Source organism: Chamaea fasciata, unplaced genomic scaffold, assembly GCF_029207755.1.
Source record: "Chamaea fasciata isolate MVZ Bird 193981 ecotype frontalis unplaced genomic scaffold, bChaFas1.0.hap1 SCAF_23, whole genome shotgun sequence".
NCBI classification, from domain to species: Eukaryota; Metazoa; Chordata; class Aves; order Passeriformes; family Sylviidae; genus Chamaea; species Chamaea fasciata.
Window position 1 is genome coordinate 5,777,049 of NW_027094108.1, and position 23,300 is coordinate 5,800,348.

Here is a 23,300-nt window from a genome sequence, read left to right on the forward strand (position 1 = left end):
GCAACTGGGGTGCTAAGCAGCATTAAAATGTGATGATTAAACATGCCCCACTCCCACTCCAAGGGTTCCTGGCCACCCCCAGCTCCACCTGGAGAAGCTGTTTGTGCCCTGGGAATGGCACCTGGAGGGATCTGCAGGGCACTGCTGGAGATGGGGAAGGGTGTGTGGGGTGGAGTGCTGGGGAAAATCAGGGCAGAGCAATTTGGGAATAGGGCCATTGGGGCTGCTGGGTCAGGTGGGGATTCCTTCAGAGACCCCCATCTCAGGCTCTGACACTGCTCCTCCAACATCTGAGACAAGGGAGTGGAGACGAGACAGGGAAAAACACTGAACAGCCCCAGATGCACTTGGAGAACCTGGAGGGGGAGGCACAAATCTGTCCCAGGTCTGGTCCTGGCTCTGCTCAGGGCTGGGAATGTGCAGACACTGCCTGGTCCGTGCCTGCTCCAGTGCCCCCAGTCTGTGTCTGTTCCTGCAGGGCTGTGCCTGTCCCCAGCATCCCCACAGGGCTGTGACCCCAGATTGGCACCAGCACCAAGGGCACTGGGGACATCTGAAGGGCTCTTGTGCAGGAAAAGCTCCCTTTTTGCTCTCCTGTTTCCTTTAGGATTAAAGTTGTGCTCCTCGGGCTGGAAACATGGAATGTTTGTCAAGTTTACGAGGGCTTTTAGAGAGACTTTCAGAAAGAACATCCTATCCCTTCTTTTATAGGGCTGAGATAAGATTATCTTTGTTTTAACACCAATTAAAGCAGGAAGGGTTTATGGGATTAGGGGTTTTCCATCAGTGCGACTTTGATGTCACCACTTCTCTGCTTAGTTTGTTCCTTTCCCTGCCTTAAATCCTTGGGAAGTGTTCCTGTAATGGTTAACATCGCCTCCCTCCCCAGGCAGAGCTCTCCCAGGCAGAAGCTTTGGGAAACAATTAAACAAGACCAAACAAAGTAACAAAATATGAAGGTCCTAAATTCTTTAGGAGACCTCTTGGAGAAAGCTGGCTCAGAGCAGTCACTGTGTGAGTCTGCAGCGCTTCAGTGTTTACATCGGGAGAGAATGGATGTGCTGCTGGCCTGAGCAGCATGTTTTAAATGAGAATATAAAATTGTAGACTCCCAGAATGGTTTGCATTGGAGGAGAGCTTAAACCTCATCCAGTGCCACCCCTGCCATGGGCAGGGACACCTTCCACTAGCCCAGATTCCTCCAAGCCCCAATGTCCAACCTGGCCTTGGGCACTGCCAGGGATCCAGGGGCAGCCACAGCTGCTCAGGGCACCCTGTGCCAGGGCCTCCCCACCCTCCCAACCAAGAATTCCTTTCCAATATCCCATCCATCCCTGCCCTCTGGCAGTGGGAAGCCATTCCCTGTGTTCTGTCCCTCCGTCCTTTGTCCCCAGTCCCTCTCCAGCTCTCCTGGAGCTCCTTTAGGCCCTGGCAGGGGCTCTGAGCTCTCCCTGGAGCCTTCTTCTCTCCAGGTGAACCCTTCCAGCTCTCCCAGCCTGGCTCTGGAGAAGCTCCAGCCTTCAGAGCTTCTCTGTTGTTTCTCTGGACCCACTCCAGCAGCTGCATGTCCTCCTGTGCTGGGATGAAAGCAGTGCCCCAGTGCTCCCCTGCTCCATGCGGGTCACCCCAGGGCTCCCAGGCACTGCTGTTGTCCAGTCCCTGGAGCTCTGCTCCCTTCTGTGTGTGCCCAGCTGCCCAGACAAGGTTTGGAGGTTGGCACTGTGCAGGGTCCTGCTCCCCCCGTGCCTGGCACTGGGATTGCTCCTGGGCCAGCATCACCTGGCATTCCTGGGGTGGGGAATGTCCTGCTTCAGGAGAGCACTGAGCTACTGAGCTTGGCCTTGGAGCAGCTGCATCCTGGGCTGTTCCTCTGGAGTCTGCAGGAGGCAGGAGTTTGAAGGGATCTGCTGCCACCAGCACTGTGCTGCTGAGCTCTGAACTCACCCCTGAGCTTCAGGGGGTGTTTCAGAGTTCAGCTTCCCACGGAGGCTTCTGGAAGTGTGCACTGAGCTGAGCCTCTGGGCTGCAGCCACCCCTGGTCTACAGCAGCACGATGGACACACAGATCCAGGTCTCCTTGGGATAGAACCAGAGGAACATGGAATCACTGAGGTTGGAAAAGCTCTCTAAGATCGAAGCCAACCATTAAACTAGCACTTCCAGGGCCACCACTAACCCATGGCCCCAGCTGCCACACTCACATGTTTTTTGAGCCCTTCCAACGATGGTGACTCCACCACTGCCCTGGGCAGCCTGTGCCAGCACCTGACCGTCCTTTCCATGACAAAATTTTCCTTAACGTTCAGTCTAAACCTCCTCTGGTACAATTTGAAGCCGTTTCCTCTTGTTGTTTTGCTTGTTTCCTGGGAGAGGAGACTGTCCCCAAGCAGGCACAGGGAAGTCCTCTCCCCTTGTGTATGCACGGCCCTGACAGGATAAATGCTGCATTATGCTCCTCTCCATCTGCACCATGAGGACGCTGGTGACATCCCAGTCCCACATGCTCGGGCTGGGACAGAGAACTTCCCATTTCTCTTTAAGAACCCGTGGCGGGCTGGGGAGGCTGAAGCAGGCTGACAGGGCAGGTGAGACATTCCAGGCGTTTCTCTGTGACAGCGACTCCCATCAGCACTGATGGATGTGCCCTCCCCCCAGCAGCGCTGGGAACCTGCAGGTGTGTTGCCCACAGGTGTGCTGGGCTCACCAGATGCTTGAACTTGGGAGCAGTGCTGGAAGGGAGGTGGCCTTGTGAACCCTGGGAGCCTGCAGGGGGGGGTTTGCTGGGAAGCCCCCAGTACACAAAGCCTCTCCCACGTGAGAGCTCAGCTCTGCTGCTGCAGCACAGCACAGGGAGAGCTGCCTGGGCTGGGATGAGGCTGGTCCTGCCCAAGGTTGGGGATGCTCTCAGGAGAGCAGGGAGCTGTACCTGCCTGGATTTGGTGTGTGATGAGCACTGTTGGTTTGTCTCATGGTGTCCAGAGGTTGGATCCTTGATCCTTGATCCTTGGCCTGGCTCTGTGGAGCTTTGGGCTGAGGACAGCCTGGCCAGAGGTTGGGGTATATTTGCCCCTTGCAAGACCTTCCAAAGTGTCTGGTTTTGGGGAGCTCTCAGAGCAAGCCATCACTCTGCCCTGTCCTGTCCTGTCCTGTCCTCTCCAAACCTCTGTGACCCCCCAGCACTAAAGTCCTGTCACAGCCCCACGCTGTCCCAGCACTGCCCCTCTTCCCAAGGACCAAGGGACACAGCAGAGGATGCTGAGAACGAGCTGTGAGCTCTTAGACTACCATGAGCAGGGTGCGCAGGGAGGTGAAGCCCTTGGCAGGGCACTTCTGAGGGAGTTGAGGCAGCCTGGGATGGAGCTGGGCGCAGCTGAGGTGGCTGGTGGGGAGCACCATTGCAGGGAATGTGGGGTGTGGAGTGCTGGCACCTCCAGCTGTGAGGCCAGAGCAGCAGTGCCTGTGGGCAGGTGATGGGACCCAGGTGGTCTCCTGGAGCTGCTGGTGAGGTGCAGGGTGCTGGCCCAGTCAGTGGGGATGTGTCTAGAAGCCAGGAGATGCTTTTGCAGCCTGTGCTGTCTTACTTCCATTCGTGCCCCATGGAGAATGATGGGGTTAAACAGGAACATCTGCATTGGGACCATTCCCTTTATTGACAATTCTGTAATCCACATCATGGAGGTTCCCCTCCAGTTAATCTCATTTAACCCTGTTTTCCCTGCTGTATTTCCCTCCCCTGCTCTCCAAATGCTGTCAGAGCTGTTGGCAGTGACAGCACCTGGCAGTGGCATTAATTGCTTATCTGAGGATGAGGTAACAGCACGGGCTGCTAATTAAATTTATCCCTAAGGAAACCAGAGGATCCATGTGGCCCCAGGAAGGGAGAGTGCAGAGAGCTGGCACCTACAGGTCCCAGCTCCTGGCTCTTTCCAAGCTGGCAGCCAGCTCCAGTGGCCAAAGGGCTTTGGTGTCACCACCTGCCTCCTCAAGGCCTGACTGAGTCCTTTCCCTGCAGCGCTCTCCAGGCTGGGGACACCAGGGGAGAGTTGGAAATGGCCCCAAGCATTGCTGCTTTGGGTTGTCCAAAGGCCACCCTTTCACTCAGGGGACAAACCCCATCAGGTGAGGGACGGGGGACAGGAACGAGCAGAGGAGGGACAAATTTACAGGTGAGACAAAGTGAGCCCTGTTTGGATGGAGAATTGAAAAGCAAAGGCAAGGTGCAAGGGGCAAAATGGAGCAGAATATGGGAAAAGTGACAATGTCATTGCAGCACCCACCTCATCTTCCAAGTGGGGTATGGTTGATGGGAGGAAAAAGGGGGAAATTCAGAGCTGGTGAGACATAATGGTTCTGCACAGAACATCATAAATGGCTTTAAACTGGAAGAGAGTAAGTTAAGATGGGATATTGGGAAGGAATTGGACGGCTGTGAGGGTGGGGAGGCCCTGGCACAGGGTGCCCAGAGGAGCTGTGGCTGCCCCTGGATCCCTGGAAGTGTCCAAGGCCAGGTTGGACAGGGCTTGGAGCAGCCTGGGACAGGGGAAGGTAACTGAACCTGAGATGAGATTTAAGGTCCCTTGGAACACAAACCATCCTGCCATTCCATGATTCCATCAAATACCCCCACCACCACCAACAGCAGAGAGCCAGAAGTGCTGGTCAGGGGGGGTCTGGGCTCTCGTGTCCAGTGGTCATCCTTGACCCGCATGAGCTCAAGGCAGCCGTGGAATTCTGCTCCATCCACCCCAAGGATGGAACTCTACCACCCCTCTCCCTCATCAGCACCATCTTTTGGAGAAGTGGCTTTTCATAATAAGCTGTCTGAAGTTGTGGTCCTTGTCCTGCCTGGCAGAGTCTGGGACCCTGAGAGGTGCTTGAGCCTGTCTTCAGCAGGTGCAGTTAGACCCCCCCTTACCCCAGTATCCCCAGTTACCCCGGCCAGCTCTGCCCACCTCTCCTACACCCTGTGCCCCAGGGATGACCAGCTGGGTGACCCTCCACTGGCCCTGTGCCCCAGGGATGACCAGCTGGGTGACCCTCCACTGGCCCTGTGCCCCAGGGATGACCACCTGAGTGACCCTCCACTGGCCCTGTGCCCCAGGGATGACCAGCTGGGTGACCCTCCACTGGCCCTGTGCCCCAGGGATGACCACCTGAGTGACCCTCCACTGGCCCTGTGCCCCAGGGATGACCAGCTGGGTGACCCTCCACTGGCCCTGTGCCCCAGGGATGACCACCTGGGTGACCCTCCACTGGCCCTGTGCCCCAGGGATGACCACCTGAGTGACCCTCCACTGGCCTCTCCTGCTTCTCCATATCACCCTTGAATTGGTCAACCCTAACCTAGCCATGGCAGCATTCCCAGTGCCTGACAAGGGAAAGGAAAACACCTCCCTCAATGTCCTGGCCATGTTCCTCCTGGCTTGGCCCAGGACATTGTTTTCCTTACTCTCCATCAGAGCATATCTGTGGGACTCATTCTCTGTGGAGTCGGCATGGGAGCAGCACTATGGTTTGGGGCCAAGGCACCCATGTGGGGTTTCTGGGGTGAGGAGGGTGACAGTGGGAGCAGGCAGGGACCCCAAGAGCATCAAGGAGGGATCCCAACAGCGTGGAGAGGGACCCCCCAAACCCACAGAGGAGGGCAAGGGGACCAGCCCTGGGTCCTGCAGCACCAGGGAAGCTGCAGAGCCAGCCCCCAGCCCCGGCCCCGCAGGGAGAAAGGAGCCCGTGGGGAGATAAGGCTGGGGATTTAAGGCTCCTGGCAGATCCTGACAGCCAGGGCTGCCTGGTTTCCATCAGCCTTTAAAAATGCCTCGCTGGAGTTCAGGGATCCTTGCTGCCAGGAGAAACAGGGCCAGGGGAGGGGGCGAGGAGAATCCTCCCTTCCTCAGAGTCCTCAGCAGGGGCTGAAGGTGCCATTTTAGGAACTTTTATTGCAGGAGGGAGCTGTTTGCTCAGAGCTGGTTCCAGGAGGGGCCTGGGGTAGATTCTGAAGACCAGGGCATCCTGGTTGGAGCCTGCCCAGCTCGCACTGAATTAATTAAACATTTGGTTAGAGAGAGACAGTGAGACACGAAGGAACAGGGAACCCCTGTGCGGCCCCTCCTGCACATTTGGCCAGAGGCTTTCCCTCAGCCATGGGGTGCCTTTCCCTGCTGAGCTGCCCCGGGACAGGAGGACTGGAAGCTTGGTGCCAGCAGCAGAGGCGGCCCTGCCTCCCACATCCTGGTGTGGTCCTCTGCAGGGAGGGCAGATCCTTTGTGGGTCCTTCTGATGGCATTCCCTTCCCTTCAGGAGCTGGACTCCACGATCCTTGTGGGGCCCCTCCAGCTCAGTTTATTCTGTGATGACCAAAGCGTGTGTCTCCTCAGACACGACCACCTTTCCATGCCCTGGGAGGGAGTGAGTGGGAAACAAGGAGCCCCAGTGCTGCTCAGCATCCCCAGCCTTGTTGGAGGGAGCCACAGCCAGTCCTCCAGGCTGCCTTCAGAGCTGTACCCCAGTGGGGCAGCCATCCATGGATCTGTGCAGCAGAGAGGCAATTAATTCACAGAATCACGGAATCAGCAGGTTGGAAGAGACCTTCAAGATCATCGAGTCCAATCCAGCCCCAACACCTCAACTAAACCCTGGCACTGAGTGCCACATCCAGTCTGCTTTAAACACATCCAGGGATGGTGACTCCACCACCTCCCCGGGCAGACCATTCCAGTATTTTATCAGTCTTTCCATTAAAAACTTTTTCCTGATATCCAGCCAGTATTTCCCTTGGTGCAGCTTGAGACTGTGTCCTCTCGTTCTGTCAGTGCTGCCTGGAGAAAGAGACCGACCCCCACCTGAGCACAGCCACCTTTCGGAGAGGTGTAGAGTGATCAGGTCACCCCTGAGTCTCCTTTTCTCCAGGATAAACAACCCCAGCTCCCTCAGTCGTTCCTCACAGGGTTTGTGTTCCCAGCCCCTCACCAGCCTCGTGGCCTCCTCTGGATGTGCTCAAGTGTCTCAATGTCCATCCTAAACTGAGGGGCCACAGCTGGACACAGCACTCGAGGTGTGGCCTCTCCTCATCTGTTCAAGGTCCATGTATTCCCTGTGAACCCCTGTCAGCATCCCATTGGTGCTGCTGGAGGTGCAGGAAACTGCTGCAGTGATGGAGCCAGAGCCACGGGCACCAAAATTGCCCTTCAGGGATGAAAGATGCTGGAAGAAAGTAGAAATTTATGTGCTTTCACTGTTTCAATTCCAAGCAGGAATTTCTAGGGATGTCCTTGTTGCAAGCCTAAAGAAAAACAGCAATGTCCCAAAGCTGCTGTCAACCCCCCAGGGCAGAAAACTGGGGTGTCCTCATGTCTCTGTCAGGCTGGACATGAGGAAAGGTTCTTCCCCCAGAGGGTTCAGGCACTGCCCAGGCTCCCCAGGGGATGGGCACGGCCCCGAGGCTGCCAGAGCTCCAGGAGTGTTTGGACACTGCTCTGAGGCACAGGGTGGGATTTTTGGGGTGTCTGTGCAGGGCCAGGAGTCGCACTGATGATCCTTCTGTATCCCTTCCGTCTTAGGGTATTTCATGATTCTGTGATGCTTCCAGCACATGGTGAGAACATTCCCATGGTTCAGGCAAGGAGGGGTTTTAGCCCCTCTGTGAAGATTTCACTTCTGATTTGCAGTTTACTCTGGAAACAAGAAATTGGGTAGATTCCTAAAGAAAATCTGTTTACTCACCCAGGGGAAGACCCGGAGGGAGCAGAACAGTTTTGAACACAATGTTCATTTATTTTACTTCTGGAGGTTGTCATTACTTGAGAAAAAAAAATCAATTAAAAAAAGGACTTCGCATCAAATTTCACTAATTTTCCTGTCTTTCTGCATAACTTCAGAACATTTAACTTCAGAGAAGTTCTGATTTTTCCAAGATTATTTTATCCCATGCAGGACCTAGTGGGGAGGAAGGCACTTGCCAAAACTCCTGGCTGTGTTTCGGTGGCTCATGCAAAGAGTTTCAGTGTCCCAGCTCGGCAGTTTTGAGCAACAACCACTGAGCCTCAGTTTTTATCCCTCTCCAGCCATTGACCCATGCCAGGGTCAATGTGGGGAATGTTTTTATCCCTTGGAGCAGTCACTGCATTCCACAGCCTGGGCACATTTCAGATGTCTCTCTGTCTTGATGCAGAAGAAGCATGATAGGAAAGTAGCTGTTCTTAAAATAATCCTCAGGAAGGTGAAGGAGGCTCCTGTCTGAAACCATCCTCGCTGCAATGACCCTGCATTTCACCCAGGCTGTCAGATGAGAGCGATTTTATGTGTTGGTCTTTTGTGTGTCTCAAATATTGGTATTAGTGCAGGATGCCTGTTACCATGTCCCCATCACTTCTGGGGAATGCAGAAGTGCCCAGCCATCACCTCTCCCAACAGCTTAACACCCTCTGAGGTGGGCTGGTCCCGAGGGAAGTGGGTTGGGAATGGAACTGAACGGGTGAGGGATCCATGGAAAGGTCCAGGAACATGAGGAGGATCCTGTTTTTCACCAGCTCCTTTGACCTTAAGAGGAAGGAGGAACAGTGCAATCAGGAGGGCTGATGGAATTTTTCTATAGTGCTTTTCTCATTGGAAACTCAGGATAGTTCTGGAGGAAAGGAGATGAAAACTGAAAAAAAAAAAAAAAAAAAAACCCAACAACAAAAACCACGTTCTTCTTTTCCTTTTTTCCCCAATAAAAAATAGCTACTTCTTAGCAATGGCTCTTGCTCACAGCAACCCCAGTGAATGTTTTTCCCAGGCTGTTTTCTGATCTGCCTCATTCCTGGGAGCTTTGGCAGGCAACTGAAGGAGAAGTTTGTTAAACTTGTTTCAGCACAGGAACCACCTGCCTCCCCCCAGGCTCTTCAGGCCGCGTAAGAATGAACAGCAGCAGAAAGTCTCAACAGGAATAACCACAGAGGAACAGTCCTAGCTGAGGTTTTCCTTGGGCAATGATGATCTCTGGGCTTGGAAGGGACTTTCTGGTGCTGAGGGCTTTTATCCATGAGTGCTGGATCTGTTAGTGCTGAATCACAGCGTGGTCCAGCCTTCACCACCATCTGCTGTAGAGCCCCCGTGTCCCCCTGGCCCACCCTGTGGGGCTGGACACACGTGGGATTGAGTGGCTGCTGCTCATGGAGCATCTTCTTCACCTGCGAGAGGCTCAGAGCCCTGGAGAGAGAGCCCAGCCCGCTGTTACTGCTCAGCAGAACCAACAATTTATTTGTAACGTTGAATCATTAAATCGTTAAGGTTGGAAATGCCCCTTAGGATCAACCCAGCACTGCTGTATCCCCAAGTGCCACATCTACAAAGTCGTGAAGGCAAAACTGGGGAGAGTTGCAAAAGGACCCGATGAGAAAGCATGGCCAGGGAATGAGAAGGCAATTGGAGTTCAAAAAGACTTGAGGTGATGCACATGGGAGAAAACAACCCCAGGCTCATGGAATGGTGGAATCAAAGAATGGTTTGGGTTTGGAGGTGCCTTAAAGACCATCTGCCATGGGCAGGGGCATTTCCAGTGGACCAATTCACACCCACCTGCACAGAGGTGAGCTGGGAGTTGGCCCTGATGTCCCTCACAACTCGGATCTTGGGGCTTTCGCAGCCGGTTCAGTGGTGGTTAAAAAATAATATGAGCATTGCTGAAAAAAGATAATAAAGCAGTGAATGTTGTCATGCAGTGTGGAGCATGACAGAGATTTGGACAACTCTAGGGGTCGTGGGCAAGGCGGATGGTGATTGAGCGTCCATCAGCAATGGGAATGTGGGATGGCATCAGGAATGGCAGCTTGGCTCTGAAGCAGAGAGCAGCAGTTGCTTCCTGCAGTGTGTGGTTACAGCACAGGGCTCTTTACGGGTAAAACAGATGCAGGACATTTACAGGGAATAAAAAAAGGAGTGGGGAGCACAGTGGGAGAAACACCCACGTGGGGTATTGAGTGCAAGGAGCTGCGTCCTAGAAAGGAGTGGTGAAATGTTGTGGGCAACACATGCCCTGCTCCTTGGGTGGTCATGGAATCGTGGAATATCCTGACCTGGAGGAGACCCACTGGGATAAAATCTAACGCTTGACCCTGCACAGACACCCCAACAATCCCACCCTGGGCATCCCTGGAGTGGTGTCCAAACACTCCTGGAGCTCTGGCAGCCTTGGGGTTGTGCCCGTTCCCTGGGGAGCCTGGGCAGTGCCCTGCACCCTATGGGGGAAGAGCCTTTTCCTGATATCCAACCTAAACCCCCCTGAGAGTCACTACTGGGGGGAGGATGGTGGTGTCCGTGGTCTGACCTGGTACAGCCACTCACATCTTCTTACGTGGCAGCAGCTAAAAATCCCCTCTGCACTCCTACAATCCCTGTTCTGCACTCATGGTTGGGGAATGGGGACAGAGGTGTCCACACAGGGACCCATCTCTGCAGGTGCCTCCTCAGGGCCTTCCAACCAGCTGCTCCTTCTCTCCCATGCTCGTCTCCAGTTGTCAGGATTCCCTTTGCACTCTGCAGAGCCCCAGGGATTGTTTTGGCAGCTCCAGGCATCGCCCCCAACCCCCTTCTCCCTGCTCACCACTGCTCTCCTTCTCTTCCAGGCTGCCCCTCGGGAACATTCAAGGCCAGCCAGGGGGATGAGGGGTGTGTCCACTGCCCCATCAACAGCCGGACAACCTCGGAGGGGGCCACGAACTGCGTGTGCCGGAACGGATATTACCGGGCAGACGCCGACCCCGTGGACATGCCGTGCACCAGTACGTGGGGCTGGGCAGCTGGGAGGGCACCACGGGGTGGGGAAAGGAGGTGGTCCTCAGTCACAGCACCAAGGGGAGCTTGACAAAGGTGTCTGTCCCAGTGGGGTTTTGGGCAGCTAACAAACTAACGGGTGAATTTTGCTAGGGCGGTCACACAGTCAGATTAGCCTGCAGTTGTTCGGACTCAGTGTTTATTGTTATCTATATTACAGTCTCACGAGTCGTGAGCTCTTAACTAGCAAGTTAGAAAATGGAGGTGCCTCTAACTCTTTCCAAGGTTATTTAAGTGCTAATCACCCAATAACGAGGTGACACCTATATTATTTATACTTTTGACCCAATAATTGACCACCCAAGGCCTGCAATGCGGACCTTTTTCACCCAGTTAGAAAATACCACCCAAAACCAAGAGGAAGAAGGTGAGGAAGGACTCAGACAAGGCCTTAAATCCTCCATCTTGCCCCATATATATTACTGTATACTAAACCCTTGAAATCTAAGTTTTTCACCCTGTGAGATCACACAATACTATTCAAACTCCACACCCACAACCCCAGTGCCATCACTCAATTTCGGAAGCCTGTTCCACAGCCTCAGGTGAAATGTCATTCTTGCTTGAAGGTCAGTGCCTTTTAGCACAGAAAGCCTGAAATTCTCAGGCTCCAGGATTCCAACATGGGGTAAGAGGACTGGTTTCATTCCCCCTCTTGCCTTTGGATGTCCAGCTTGGCTAGCTGCTTCTGGCTGCTGGGAACATCCTTCACACCAAGACAGGCACCCAGCTCAGCTTATGCAGGGTCCTGCCCGGGGATGGGGACGGGGACTGGGTGGGATGGGGATGGGGACCGGGATGGGGATGGGATGGGGATGGGAATGGGGACAGGGACGGGGATTGGGATGGGGATGGGAATTGGGATGGGGATGGGGATGGGGAGGGGGTGCCACCATCTCACGCTTTCCCATCTGCTCCCTTTCCAGCCATCCCGTCCGCCCCGCAGGCCGTGATCTCCAGCGTGAACGAGACGTCCCTGATGCTGGAGTGGAGCCCCCCGCGGGACTCGGGGGGCCGGGAGGACCTGGTGTACAACATCATCTGCAAGAGCTGCGGGGCGGGCCGGGGCGCCTGCACGCGCTGCGGGGACAACGTGCAGTTCGCCCCGCGCCAGCTGGGCCTCACCGAGCCCCGCATCTACATCAGCGACCTGCTGGCACACACCCAGTACACCTTCGAGATCCAGGCTGTCAACGGCGTCACCGACCAGAGCCCCTTCTCCCCTCAGTTTGCCTCCGTGAACATCACCACCAACCAGGCTGGTAAGGCCCATGTCGAGCTCCTCACGCCGTGGTGGGGTGGGCAGCATCTCTGGGTGTTTGTCCTGGTTTAGGGCTGTCCTGGTTTAGGGGAAATTTGGGAGGAAACGCCCCAATGGCGTCCCTCTGGGAAGCAAACCCAAACGGCCCCTCCCGCAATCAGCCTGGGAAAAGATCTTCCTCGGAGAAAGGTGGAAAAAAAATGTTTATTTAACAAACAAAGTGCCCACAAGCGTAAAGGATGAGTAATATGAAACAGTAAAACCTCTTGCCACTCATAAGAGAGATGGCAAACTCAGAGAAAGTCCTTGCTGTGGGTGTAGCTCAGCTCTCCCAGTCTCTCATCAGTCCCTCTGGCACTGGAAAATGCCGTCCTGGGCCCTGGTGGGCTGCAGGTGTGAGATCCCAGTGACTCTCTGTGTTTGTCAGTCCAGAGCAGGTTAATATGAAATAATAAAACCTCTCTTTGCTCTGAAGTGAGATGGTAAATTCAGAAAGTCCTTGCTGTGGGTCGCTCAGCTCAGTCTCTCATCAGTCCCTCCGGAGGTCCAGGCCCCGGTGGGGGCAGGTGTGAGCTCCCAGTGCTCTCTGGGTTTTCAGTCCAAAGCAGGTTTAAACAGTCCCAAGAAAAATTTAAAAAAAAAAAAAAACAGTCCAGGAAGCTCCTCTGCCTCAGCTAGCTAAAACTAACTAAAGGCAAAAAAGATCTCTGTCCCGTTGCCGGTCTGTTGCCATTGTCTGCTGCAGACTGCAGAGGAGTGAACGCTGTTTTCAAAACAAATTCCATGCTTCTTCTCCCTGCTTTGCTCTCAGAACCAGTCTTGAAGGTACAGAACACAATATCCAACACAAACAGAACAGACAGCTGGGGATACAAGCATCATAAAGTCACCCCAGGTCAGCAGTGCTGGCTGAGCCCCTGTGGCCTGGGAGGGGACGAGAGGTGGGGTGACGTGTTGTTTATTCCGGGATGTTGGTGGTGATGGAAGTGCTTGGTGGTTCCTGAGTGAATCCCAAGCCCTGGGTGTGAAAATATCCCTTATTTCAGTGAAAAGCTGGAGTGTGCCCCAAGGCAGAGCTGCCTCCCCATCGTGGCAGCAGAACAGCTGGTGGCACTGTCCCCTGGTGTCACAGCATCACTCTCCAGCACTGGGTCTGAGGCTTTTTGCATCATTGCAAACACCATCAGAGTGTGGTACATTCCTGGTTCCTGGGGAGGGAAGGTGAGGAAGCTCCAGCATTTTGATAGGAGCTGCAGTCGCTGCTTGGACTGCAGAGAGAGCCAGCACAGGGGAAGGAGAGAAAGCAGAGGAGAGCTGCACAGAAGAGGGGCTGGGAGATGGATATTTGGGATAACAGTCTGGGCATCTGCTCCAGTTCTTGTGCCACTGCAGAGTCACTCGGTGAAGCAGCTGAAGCACAGGGCTGGGTTTCATTCTGGTCTCCAGCTCTGCGCAGGGTGGCTTTGCTGAGGGGAGCAGGGATGCTCAGAGTGGCTGGTCAGGCTCCCAGGAGAGTCCCCAACAGCCCCCTGGAAGCTGTGCTGGTGGCAGGAGCCCCAGTGAGCTGCTGGTCGGGGGCTGCTTTCCCAGCCCACCTGGAAGCCATCTGGAGCTGGGCACAGGCTGGGGCTGGGGCTTGGCCTAAAGGGATTGGGATGGAAGGATGCCAGTGAGGCACAGCCCTGCTTGGAGCAGGAGAGATTCTGGTCCCTCTGAAGCTGCCCTGGACACCCCCTGACCCGCAGAGATGAATTTGGCAGCACTGAGGGAATTACCTGGGGGCCGTGGTGTGTTCTGGCTGCTGGGAACAGTGGGTGGGGGAAAACAGCAGCCGGGCAGGTGGGAATCACTTGGGCATCAATTCCAGAGCCTGAGGACAGAGGGAAGCTGCAAACATGTCTGGGTGAACCATTATGGTGCCCTCTGATCTGGAGATAGCTCAGGAGCCGGGCCAGGGTGGTTTTGAAGCCCTGAGGGCAGGTCTGACATAGGCTGAGCTGGTTTGGCTCCAAGCAGGGACAGGTCTGCCCCCAGGGAGGAGAGGGGAGTGGGTCTGGATGACCAGCTTCCTTTTCCTGATGGAGATGGGGTGGCTGTAATGCTGCCTGGAGCTGGGAAGGGTCTCTGCACCCTCCCACCGTGGTCCTGTACAGTGGATTAATAATTTGATGCTCATATTTCCTACTTGCATTTCTCTGCTGTGCTTGAACCTTCATGTATCACCCGTGGCTGCTCCCACCTGAGCAAAACCAGCAAGCTGAGTCGGAGGCAAATCCTTTTCAGTCCCCTGGATCCTCCTCCTTGTGTTTTCCTGGTTTGACACTCCTTTATTATCAGGGCTCACACTTCTCAGCCTGTGTGATGTCTCTCTTAATGTATCTATTCATTAGCACTAAACACTAACTGTCTGCTTGCTAATTCCTCTGTAATTAGAGGCTCTGAATTCTTCTCTTACACTCCCCACCGCCTGGCAGCCTTGATGTAGATCATTAGCAGTTGGTAATAGAAGCTGCAGACACAAAGGCAGAGCTGGGACAGGAGAATGGAGGGTGTTGGGGGAGAGGAGAGGGAGCAGAGGGAGGATGAGCCTCCCCCTGCCTTGGCTCTGGCTGGGGGAGCCAGCTGGGGCTCCATCCTGAATGTGTGATGGGGTTGTGCTCCTGCCACAGCTGGGCAAAGCAAAGTGGCCACCACCCCTCGGGGCTCTGCAGCCCTGCAGGGACCAAGGAAAACCCCCCTGGTTCCCCCAGGGGCACAGGGTGACTGCTGGGGACCCTCTGTGCTGCAGGGCTGAGGAGCGATGCCCCATCACCAGCAGCATCCAAACCCTTCAGGCGTCAGCAGTTCTTCAGCACCCACAGTTGATAAGGGCCTGGAGTGCCAGGACAAGAGGGGATGGCTCCCCACTGCCAGAGGGCAGGGCTGGATGGGATATTGGGAAGGAATTCTTCCCTGGGAGGGTGGGGAGGCCCTGGCACAGGGTGCCCAGAGAAGCTGTGGCTGCCCCATCCCTGGAATTGCCCAAAACCAGGTTAGATGGGGCTTGGAGCAGCCTGGGCTAGTGGCAGGTGTCCCAGCCCATGGCAGGGGGTGATGAGCTTTTATGTCCCTTGCAATCCAACCCGTTCTATGGTCACAGGAAAAATCTCCTGTAAGAGTAAGAAAACAACCCCTCTAGAGCTGCCAGAGGGAAGGAAGGTTCTGAGTGGGGCCAGGTGGGTGGCACAGGGTGGGTGACGGTTTGGTGACCATCATCCCGTGGCCATGACCCCTTCCAGCAAACTGGATCCCCAAAAACATGGTCCACCTGCCCACCTTCTGTCCCCTCTGAGCCCAGGCTGGGTTTTCTCTCTGCTCTTCTCAGCAGGCCCTCCTCAACCTCCAGCTCCACACTGTGCATCTCCATCTCACCTCTCCGCTCCTGCTCTCACACCCTGCATCCCCCAAAGCTCAGCCTCCCTTCAGGAGAGAAATCCAGGACTCTCCATGTGCCACAGTCCTGTCTGAAAGGGACCCTGACAGAGCCTGGGTGCCACCAAAAGCCTTTTCCCAGCCATTCCTCACCAAATGGGCCGTGCCAGGAGGGTGACTGAGAGCCATGCCAGCATCCCAAGGGGTCAAGGAGCTGAGCCTGGCCCGGGGCTCCAGATAATGACACTTGACTAATTGAGAGCCATGGCAGGCACCAGCTCTTGCTGGCAGCCACTGACTACAATTTCTGGCCTTTCTTTGGGGAGGGGTGGGGAGAGTCTTGGTGCTGTGAGGATTTGCAGGCTCCATCCCCACCCTGGACAGGCTGAGTGCCCTGGGAAAGCTGAAGGAAAGGGCTCTGTGGGCAGGGATGGGTTAATAGCATTGGGAAGGGCACTTCCTGGTAACTGGCTTCTGTGACCTGAGGAGGGAGGAAGAAGCCTTGGGCTCTGGAGTATCCAGAGACAAATTCAAGAGCTCCCAGTGGTGGGGGAAAGCATCCAGGCTCTTGGGAATGTGTCCCTTTTGTGAGCAACTCTTGTCACAGGGGATAAGGAGGGAGGATTAGTGCTGATGTCAGAGGCTCTTGGCTGCAGACAGAGCCAGGAGCTATAAATGGCCCTTACAGAGGGAATGCAAGGAGTGTGTGATGAAGGAAACAGATCCACTGTCCCAATAAACCCATCAGGATGATTTTTTTCCCCACTCCACAGATCCAGAAAAGTTGTTATGATTATTTGCATTAATATTCTGGATGGCATCTTACAGCGGTGTGTCACGACATGGTGATATGGGTTAGTGCACCTGGTGGCATTCAGTCAAAGGCTGGACTTGATGGTCTTGGAGGTCTTTCCCAATCTTCCATGATTCTCTGGGTCTCTTGGCCAGGAAGAAGTGCAGCTCACACCTCTGTCCCAGGTGCAGGCCAGCCATCAGTAGGGTTTGAATTTCAGTGGCTGTCACAGCCCAGGTTGTGTCCCAGGCACGCAGGGTTTTGGGGAGGGCTGTCCCCACAGGACTTGGAGCAGCCCATGAGCTCAAGGACAGGTGACCAGAGCCCAAAGCAAGTCCATGGGCCGTGGCCCTCCTCTGCTGGGGGTCTCCAGGACTGGGCTGAGCCTGATCCTGTTACAAACCTTGAGGAATTCATCCACGAGTGTCGGAGCACAGGTGAGACAGATCCCGGGATGTGCAGAGAACCAGAAAGGATTGTTTTTCTCCCTCACCTTCAATCCAAACCATTTTCTTGCAGCCACGGTCCCAGAGCTCTGCTGGCAAAGGCAGCAGGGGGCACAGAGAGGTCAGGGAGCAGGCGAGGTGAAGGGATGGGGTGCGTAGGACCAGACCTTCTCACCAGCCATCCCAGCCTGCTGTTTGCTTGTCACATTAGTGATGCTGCCAGCTAGACAGGGACGGGAGAGTTGTACTGCCTGGGGCACAGGGAGTCTTGCTTTTATCTTCTCACTTTCACTGTGCATCAGAGGATGGCTCCCTTCTTGTGAGGGAGGCACAGCAGAGCCCGTGCTGCTCCGGACACAGGCAGGAGTAGTGGCTCCTCCTGTTCTCCCCTGTGCTGCTCAGCTGAGTCCAGCTGCAGCCAAGAGTTACTGTCTGTGAAACCAGAACCTGGGAAAGTGCAGAAATTACCTCAAAGGGATGGAATGAGCTTTCCAGAGCTTCAAAGCTCCGAGTATTTGTTTATAATAGAATCCCAGAATGGTTTAGGTTGGAAGGGATTTTAAAGATTATCAAGTTCCTCCCCCTGCCATGGGCAGCAACACCTTTGACTGGCAGAGGTTGCTCCAAGCCCCATCCAGGCTGGCCTTGAACTTTAACAAGATTTTGACACTCCACTTTCCTGTTTCTTCCAAAATAAAAGGCAGGAGGTTGTAACATTTGAGTATCTCAGATTCCTCATCCAGCTTTCCACTCAGGGCTCCTGCCAGCAGCACATAAGGGAAGTCATGGCTTTGGGGAGACAGTTGTTGGTTATCTCCAAAGGCAGAGCTCTCCCCGTGGTCCCACTGACTTGTCCCAGATCTGCACCACCCTCCTGGGGGGGGAACCTCTTCCCATGTCCAACCTGACCCTCCCAAGCTGTGATTTATGGCCATTGCTCTTCATTCGACTAAGTTTCAAAGGTTCTAGCCCAGAGATGTTTTAGATCAGCCTGAACACCAGTTCAAATCCCAGAATCCCAAATCCCAGAATCCCAGAGTCTGGTTTGTGCTGGAGGGACCTTGAAGCTCAGCTCATTCTACCCCCTGCCATGGGCAGGGACACCTTCCATTAGACCAGGCTGCTCCAAGCCCTGTCCAGCCTGGCATAGGACACTTCTAGGGATGGGAATTTTCCTCCAATTCAGTCCTGGCTTTAGCTAGAACTCCTTTCAGGAAGAAGGAGCTAGTCTTGAGCCATCAAGAGACAGGCAGCCCATCAGGTTCTTGTCCATGAGCCTGTGTAGCTCGCTGCTCTTTTTCCCAATGAAATCACAAGGAAATACAGGAGGCTCTGTCTGTCAGGACACCAGTAAGACGTTTGATGTGGAAAACTGCAAGCTGGAAGTGGTTTTGTTGAAGTCTGTACAGGAGCTGCATGAATGGGAGACCACAACGACCCAAGTGGGGAAGCCTCAGCTCAGCTGATGTGACTGAGGTCCATGAGAAGAAGTCTCATACTTCCTGATGTTTCAAGACCTGGTAGGGTAGTTCTTGTGCAGAAAGCTGACACAAAAGGGGGACAAGCAGAAATTTCCTGAGCTTTGGAGCCATCTCTCACATGGAGGAGCCAGGACAGAGCTTGTTTCCCTGTGTGACAGAGCAGGCTGGAGCATCTGCTGGGCTGCTGTCCTGAGGTCACTTAAATCCCAGGTTTCATCTTTTGTGGACTTCACTGTTTGTGTTTCTGTGACAATTTGGCCTGTCCCAGGCTCTAAAGCTCCTGAACCCTTGACATCCCCATGGCTGCTCCCCTTACCCCAGTGAACACCCAGACCTTGCCTTCCATGGACCTGTGTCACCATCCTGGTTCTGTCATCTGTCTTCTCTCCCTCTTCTCTTCTCTACCATTCACCCACAGCTCCCATCTTCACCCTGACTGCCACCAAAACATGATGTGGCTTGGCATTTGCTGCCCTCCTCCCCTGACTTGTTGTCCCAACCTGTTGCCTTCACTGCATCCCCCCAGCCCGGAGCAGTCGGCAGCGAGTGCCCACAAGGGATCCTGCCATGCCCAAATCCCTTCTCCTCTGCCACTGGAGACCATCTGCAGCAGATGGAAGGAGCTTTGCCAGCTGCTGGCACTTCAGGAGCCTCTTCCCACTCCTGTGATGGGCAGTTGGGGGGATGTTGGCAGAGCAGGGATGGGCTGCACTGCTGGAGCTTCCCGAGCAGATGCCCTTCCCTTCCCGCCACCGTCTCTGTGGGCTCCTCCTCCTGCTGACTCCCAGGCTTCCCTCTCGCATAAATTACACCATGAGTCTGAGGATCATTTTTCCCACACCTGCCTGGAGCTTCAGGAACCTATTCCAGTGCATCTGGAGCTGACTTTGGTCAGGAAACAAGTCTGTGCATGATGGATGGGGTGGAAAGTCCCTTCTGCTGAAGCAGGGGCTCCCCCAGTGTGCCACCATCCCTGCTCTGGGCTCTGCTGGGAGCTGAGGGGAAGGCTCCAGGGCTCACCTTTTCCTCCTGTGTTCCAGATGGCTGATTTACCTCTCCTGCTGCCCTTGGCAAACACAGCCCTGGGGCGGTGGGGAGGCTGGCTGGTGTAGCAAAGGGGTTACTGCAGCCTCCTGGCCCGGTGTTCTTCAGTCCTTCCTGGGCTCCCTGGGGGTTAGTGGGGTCCCTGTGGGAAGGGATGAGTGTCTGTGTGCCCCTCAGATGCTCACAGTGCCTGGCCCTCCACAGCTGGCCCGTGGCCATCCCTGCCCTGGCTGGGGCAGGAAGCAGCTGCATCGCTGGGCCTGGGCAGGGAATGCTCTTCCCAAGAGAAAAAAATGGTATTTCCAAAATTTCCCCCTGCACACAGGGAACCTGGTAGAGTTTGCCATGCAAGAGAGCAAAGGAAAAAGTTCAGTCACAAATTAGCAAGACCTAGTGATGCTCCAAGGGCTGGAGTCCCTCCAGAGCCAGGCTGGGAGAGCTGAGGGGGTTCACCTGGAGAGGAGAAGGCTCCAGGAAGAGCTCAGAGCCCCTTTCAGGGCCTAAAGAAGAGCTGGAGAGGGACTTGGGACAAGGGATGGAGGGACAGGATAAGGAGGAATTGCTTCCCACTGCCAGAGGGCAGGAATAGATGGGATATTGGGAAGGAATTCTTGGGTGGGAGGGTGGGGAGGCCCTGGCACAGGTGCCCGGAGAAGCTGTGGCTGCCCCTGGATCCCTGGCAGTGTCCAAGGCCAGGCTGGATGGGGCTTGGAGCACCCTGGGATAGTGGCAGGTGTCCCTGCCCGTGGCAGGGGATGGAAAGGTCCCTGCCACCGTGAGCCATTCTGGGATTCCATGGATGCTGTGCAGCAGACATCACTCCTTCAAAAACCACAGCTCGAAACTTTCTGTGTTTGAAATTTTGAAGTCAGGTTGTTCCTAAGGACAGTTGTCATTGCGGTTAATTGGCACTTCAGGGGAAAATATTGTGTTGTGGAAAATCTGGGGGGCAGGTTGGAGGCCTGGGGGGGTCTGGCTCCCACCGTGTTCCTGCTCCCAAGAGCCTTTTGGGACATGCCATGACCTGGAGCAGATGAGTCCTCCACGTGCAGAGGGGTGCAGGAGGTGGGGGCACCCTTGGCACTGTGTGACCCCAGTGCTGCCCTGGCAGCGCTGTGGGGGTGCCAGGATCCTCTGGAGCAGCTCCTCCGTGTGGGAACAAAGCCCTTCAGGCTGGGTGGCACATGCAAATGGGACTGCAAACCCCACTGAACAAAGAGCTCAAACACGGCCAAACCCTCGGCTGCCCGGGCCAAGTCGCTGGGCTTGTGGCATTAGCAACTGCTTTAGAGGCTGTAATCTACACCAAAGCCTGCCTTGATTCAAGTGGGGCCGCAGCCAGGACCAGCTTTGGGCTGCTTTGCCATGTTTTTAAGATTTTCCAGCATTTGTAGATACAGACTCAAGGAGCTGCAGGCTGGGCCCACTGGGAAGTTTTCCAGACACTTGACACAGCGATGTGGGCCACCTTGCCAAGAACCTCAGCAACAAAAACCTCACACACTGTGAAACACCAATTTTCCAGAGCTGCAGCAAGTCCAGGAATATCCCAGACCTGAGAATTTTTACTCCTTTAAGGGCAAATGTTGCTTAATAAAGAGCCTCGGTGCTGCCGTCCCTTGCTTTCCTCAGCTTCTGCTGGAGAGAGTTGGTTCCAAAGGTGTGTGGCTCCTAAACACGTCATCACAGGAGCAGAACTGGAGAAGGAATTGGGGGGACAAATGTTGTAATAGTCCAAGGAATAGTGAACCCTTTTAGCAGGAGAGTCACACACACAGGGGCTGGGCAAGGGACTTCTGGAGGTTCCCAGCCTCACCTCCCACGCAAAGCAGGGTCACCAGGATCCCCAGGGAGGGCAGGGCAGGAGAATACTCCCTTCTTCCCTTCCTCATCCTCACTGTGGTGCATTCAGTGCTCGTGTTGGACAAAGGCGTCTGAATTGACACACATTCTCCAGGAGGGCCCATGGTGTGAAAGTCTGTGAGGCTTAAATGGCAGGAGAGAGTTTTACCCAGAGAAGCAAAATGTGAGGGAGGTTTTAACCAGAGAAACTGATTTCAGTTCGATCCTGGATGTGTTTGGATTGTGAGCTGAACAGGAACCCAAAATCTGGGGCCTTGGGGTCAGTGGTGGGACCTGGAGTGGGGACAGTTGGACCATTGTACAGTGACAGTCACCTGCTGGGGACACTGTGGGACTGGGGTGCCGTGGGGCGGGCAGGGATGGTTTGGATTAGGTGTCCTGTAGGTGAGACAGTCGCGTGAGACATCCAGCTCTCTGGGAATGTGGGGGTCAGCTGTCCAGGCTGTCCCCTCTGCCCATGCTGGACAAACGGAGGTCACCCCCAGCCCTGTGCGTGCCCCACCTGGCTCTGCCGGAAGCCTTGCACAGAGGCCCTGCGTGCTGCTGCCACTTCAAACACAGCTTCGCAGACTGCTGGAGCCTGGATCCCAGCCCAGAGGTCTCCAAGCCCTGTGGATTGAAGGTCAGGACAGCCCTTGCTCCGTGACTGATCACAGCACTGTCCTGGCTGCTCACGGCATCACCTGCAGCTCCCTGCAGGGGCTGTGGGAACGCTGTGCTGGGAATGCCCTGCTCTGCACCCACAGGGAATCCTGCTCCCCATCCCCTGGAGCTGCCTGGGTTACCCAGTCCCACTCAGTCCCTGGGGGAAGGCAGTGAGAGGGAACCTTCCCCCAAGATTTTCCAAATCTCCCCCTTAGCCACGGTGGCAGGACGGTCCCAGGCATCCCGTGCCAGATGCTCCGGCAGAAATTCTGCTCTGAGAGAACCTTCTCCCCCACGTCTCCCCATCCCCTGCCCTGTCCCGTGGCCTCTGGACTGGCTGGTGCCTGGCAGCATCACGGTGCATTTCCCTGCCACTCTGTCTTCAGCCGCGGGTCAGGCAGTTAATCCTGACCCCGATCACAGCCGCTGCTGCTCGGGGTAATTGAAAATGCCACAATTCCCTGCTGACCCTCCTCGAATAAAAGCAGCTTCCCCCCCCCTCGCAGCCGTCCGGTAACCTGACACTCGAGGGCCCGAGATCTGTCAGGAGGGCTCCGAGGAGATGCTGGAAAGCTCCCAGCTGTTCACCTCGCTTTTTCCCCTGGGTCATTTCAAAGTGTTGCCGGGGAGAGGCCACGGGCCAGGCTGGCTTTGCTCTCTCTGCGTCCTGAGTGTTTTCCAGAGCAAATGTTGACTCTGTCTGACATGACATGGGTTAGTGGAATTAAAGTGATCAGAGATAGGGGGTTTGCTGCCTGTAACCTGAACTCTCCCAGCTAAGCTCGCAGAGGAACGGGAGGCTTTGATTTTACCAGGACCTCTAGCGAGGAGTAGGGGCTGAGCCTTGGGACTGGCAGGTGAGGAGGGGCTGGCTGCAGAGTGGGCGTCTAAAGACGATGAAAAAGAAGCTGTGGAAAGATCCTGGTGTCCCCCCTGCAGGCTGGAGCCACACAGTCCCACCAGACACTCCCAGAAGATGCTGCCAGAGGAGTCTGAGCCTCTGGGCTGCTCCCTGCAGTGCTGCCCTGGCTAATGGCAGTGTCTTTGCCCATTTTATTCCCATTTCAGCAGCGGTCCAGCTTCCCAGCCTGCACAGTGTGACCTTCCACAGGTCACAGCAGCACCGAGGCTACAAAGTGACCCCGCAGTGCCACGGGCATTTGTGCAGTGTGTAGCTGGATGTGGTTCACTGGGGCCAGACCTCCTTTAAATCCACTGCCAGTGGTGGTGGCCCAGGAGTCAGGACCTGACACAGAAAATTGGCCTGTTAGACGAGGATGCCCTGATGGGTCCTTTGGGACGGGATGAACCAGGATATACTGAATCATAAAATCACAGAATCCCGGACTGGGTTGGGTTGAAAGGGACCTTAAAGATGGTTTTATTCCACCTCTCCCATGGGCAGGGACATCTGCCACTATCCTGGGTTGCTCCAAGCCCCATCCAGCCCGGCCTTGGACACTGCCAGGGATGAGGCAGATAGAGGTGGGATAAGAAGGAGGTGACCTCAGGGTGTTGTAAAAGCAGGGCTGGGAGAAAGGAACAGC

The 23,300-nt window shown here is 55.1% G+C and overlaps 1 protein-coding gene across 2 annotated transcripts in view; it reads left to right on the forward strand.

Annotated features, from left to right (window-relative positions):
- Positions 1–23,300, forward strand: part of EPHB2 (EPH receptor B2) — a 127,462-nt gene that overhangs the window by 73,340 nt on the left and 30,822 nt on the right. For both annotated transcript variants that reach the window (XM_066203155.1, XM_066203158.1), the window contains exons 4-5: positions 10,602–10,757; positions 11,736–12,071. In XM_066203155.1, coding sequence (XP_066059252.1) covers positions 10,602–10,757; positions 11,736–12,071 — 492 coding nt within the window. The remainder of the gene's footprint in view (positions 1–10,601; positions 10,758–11,735; positions 12,072–23,300) is intronic.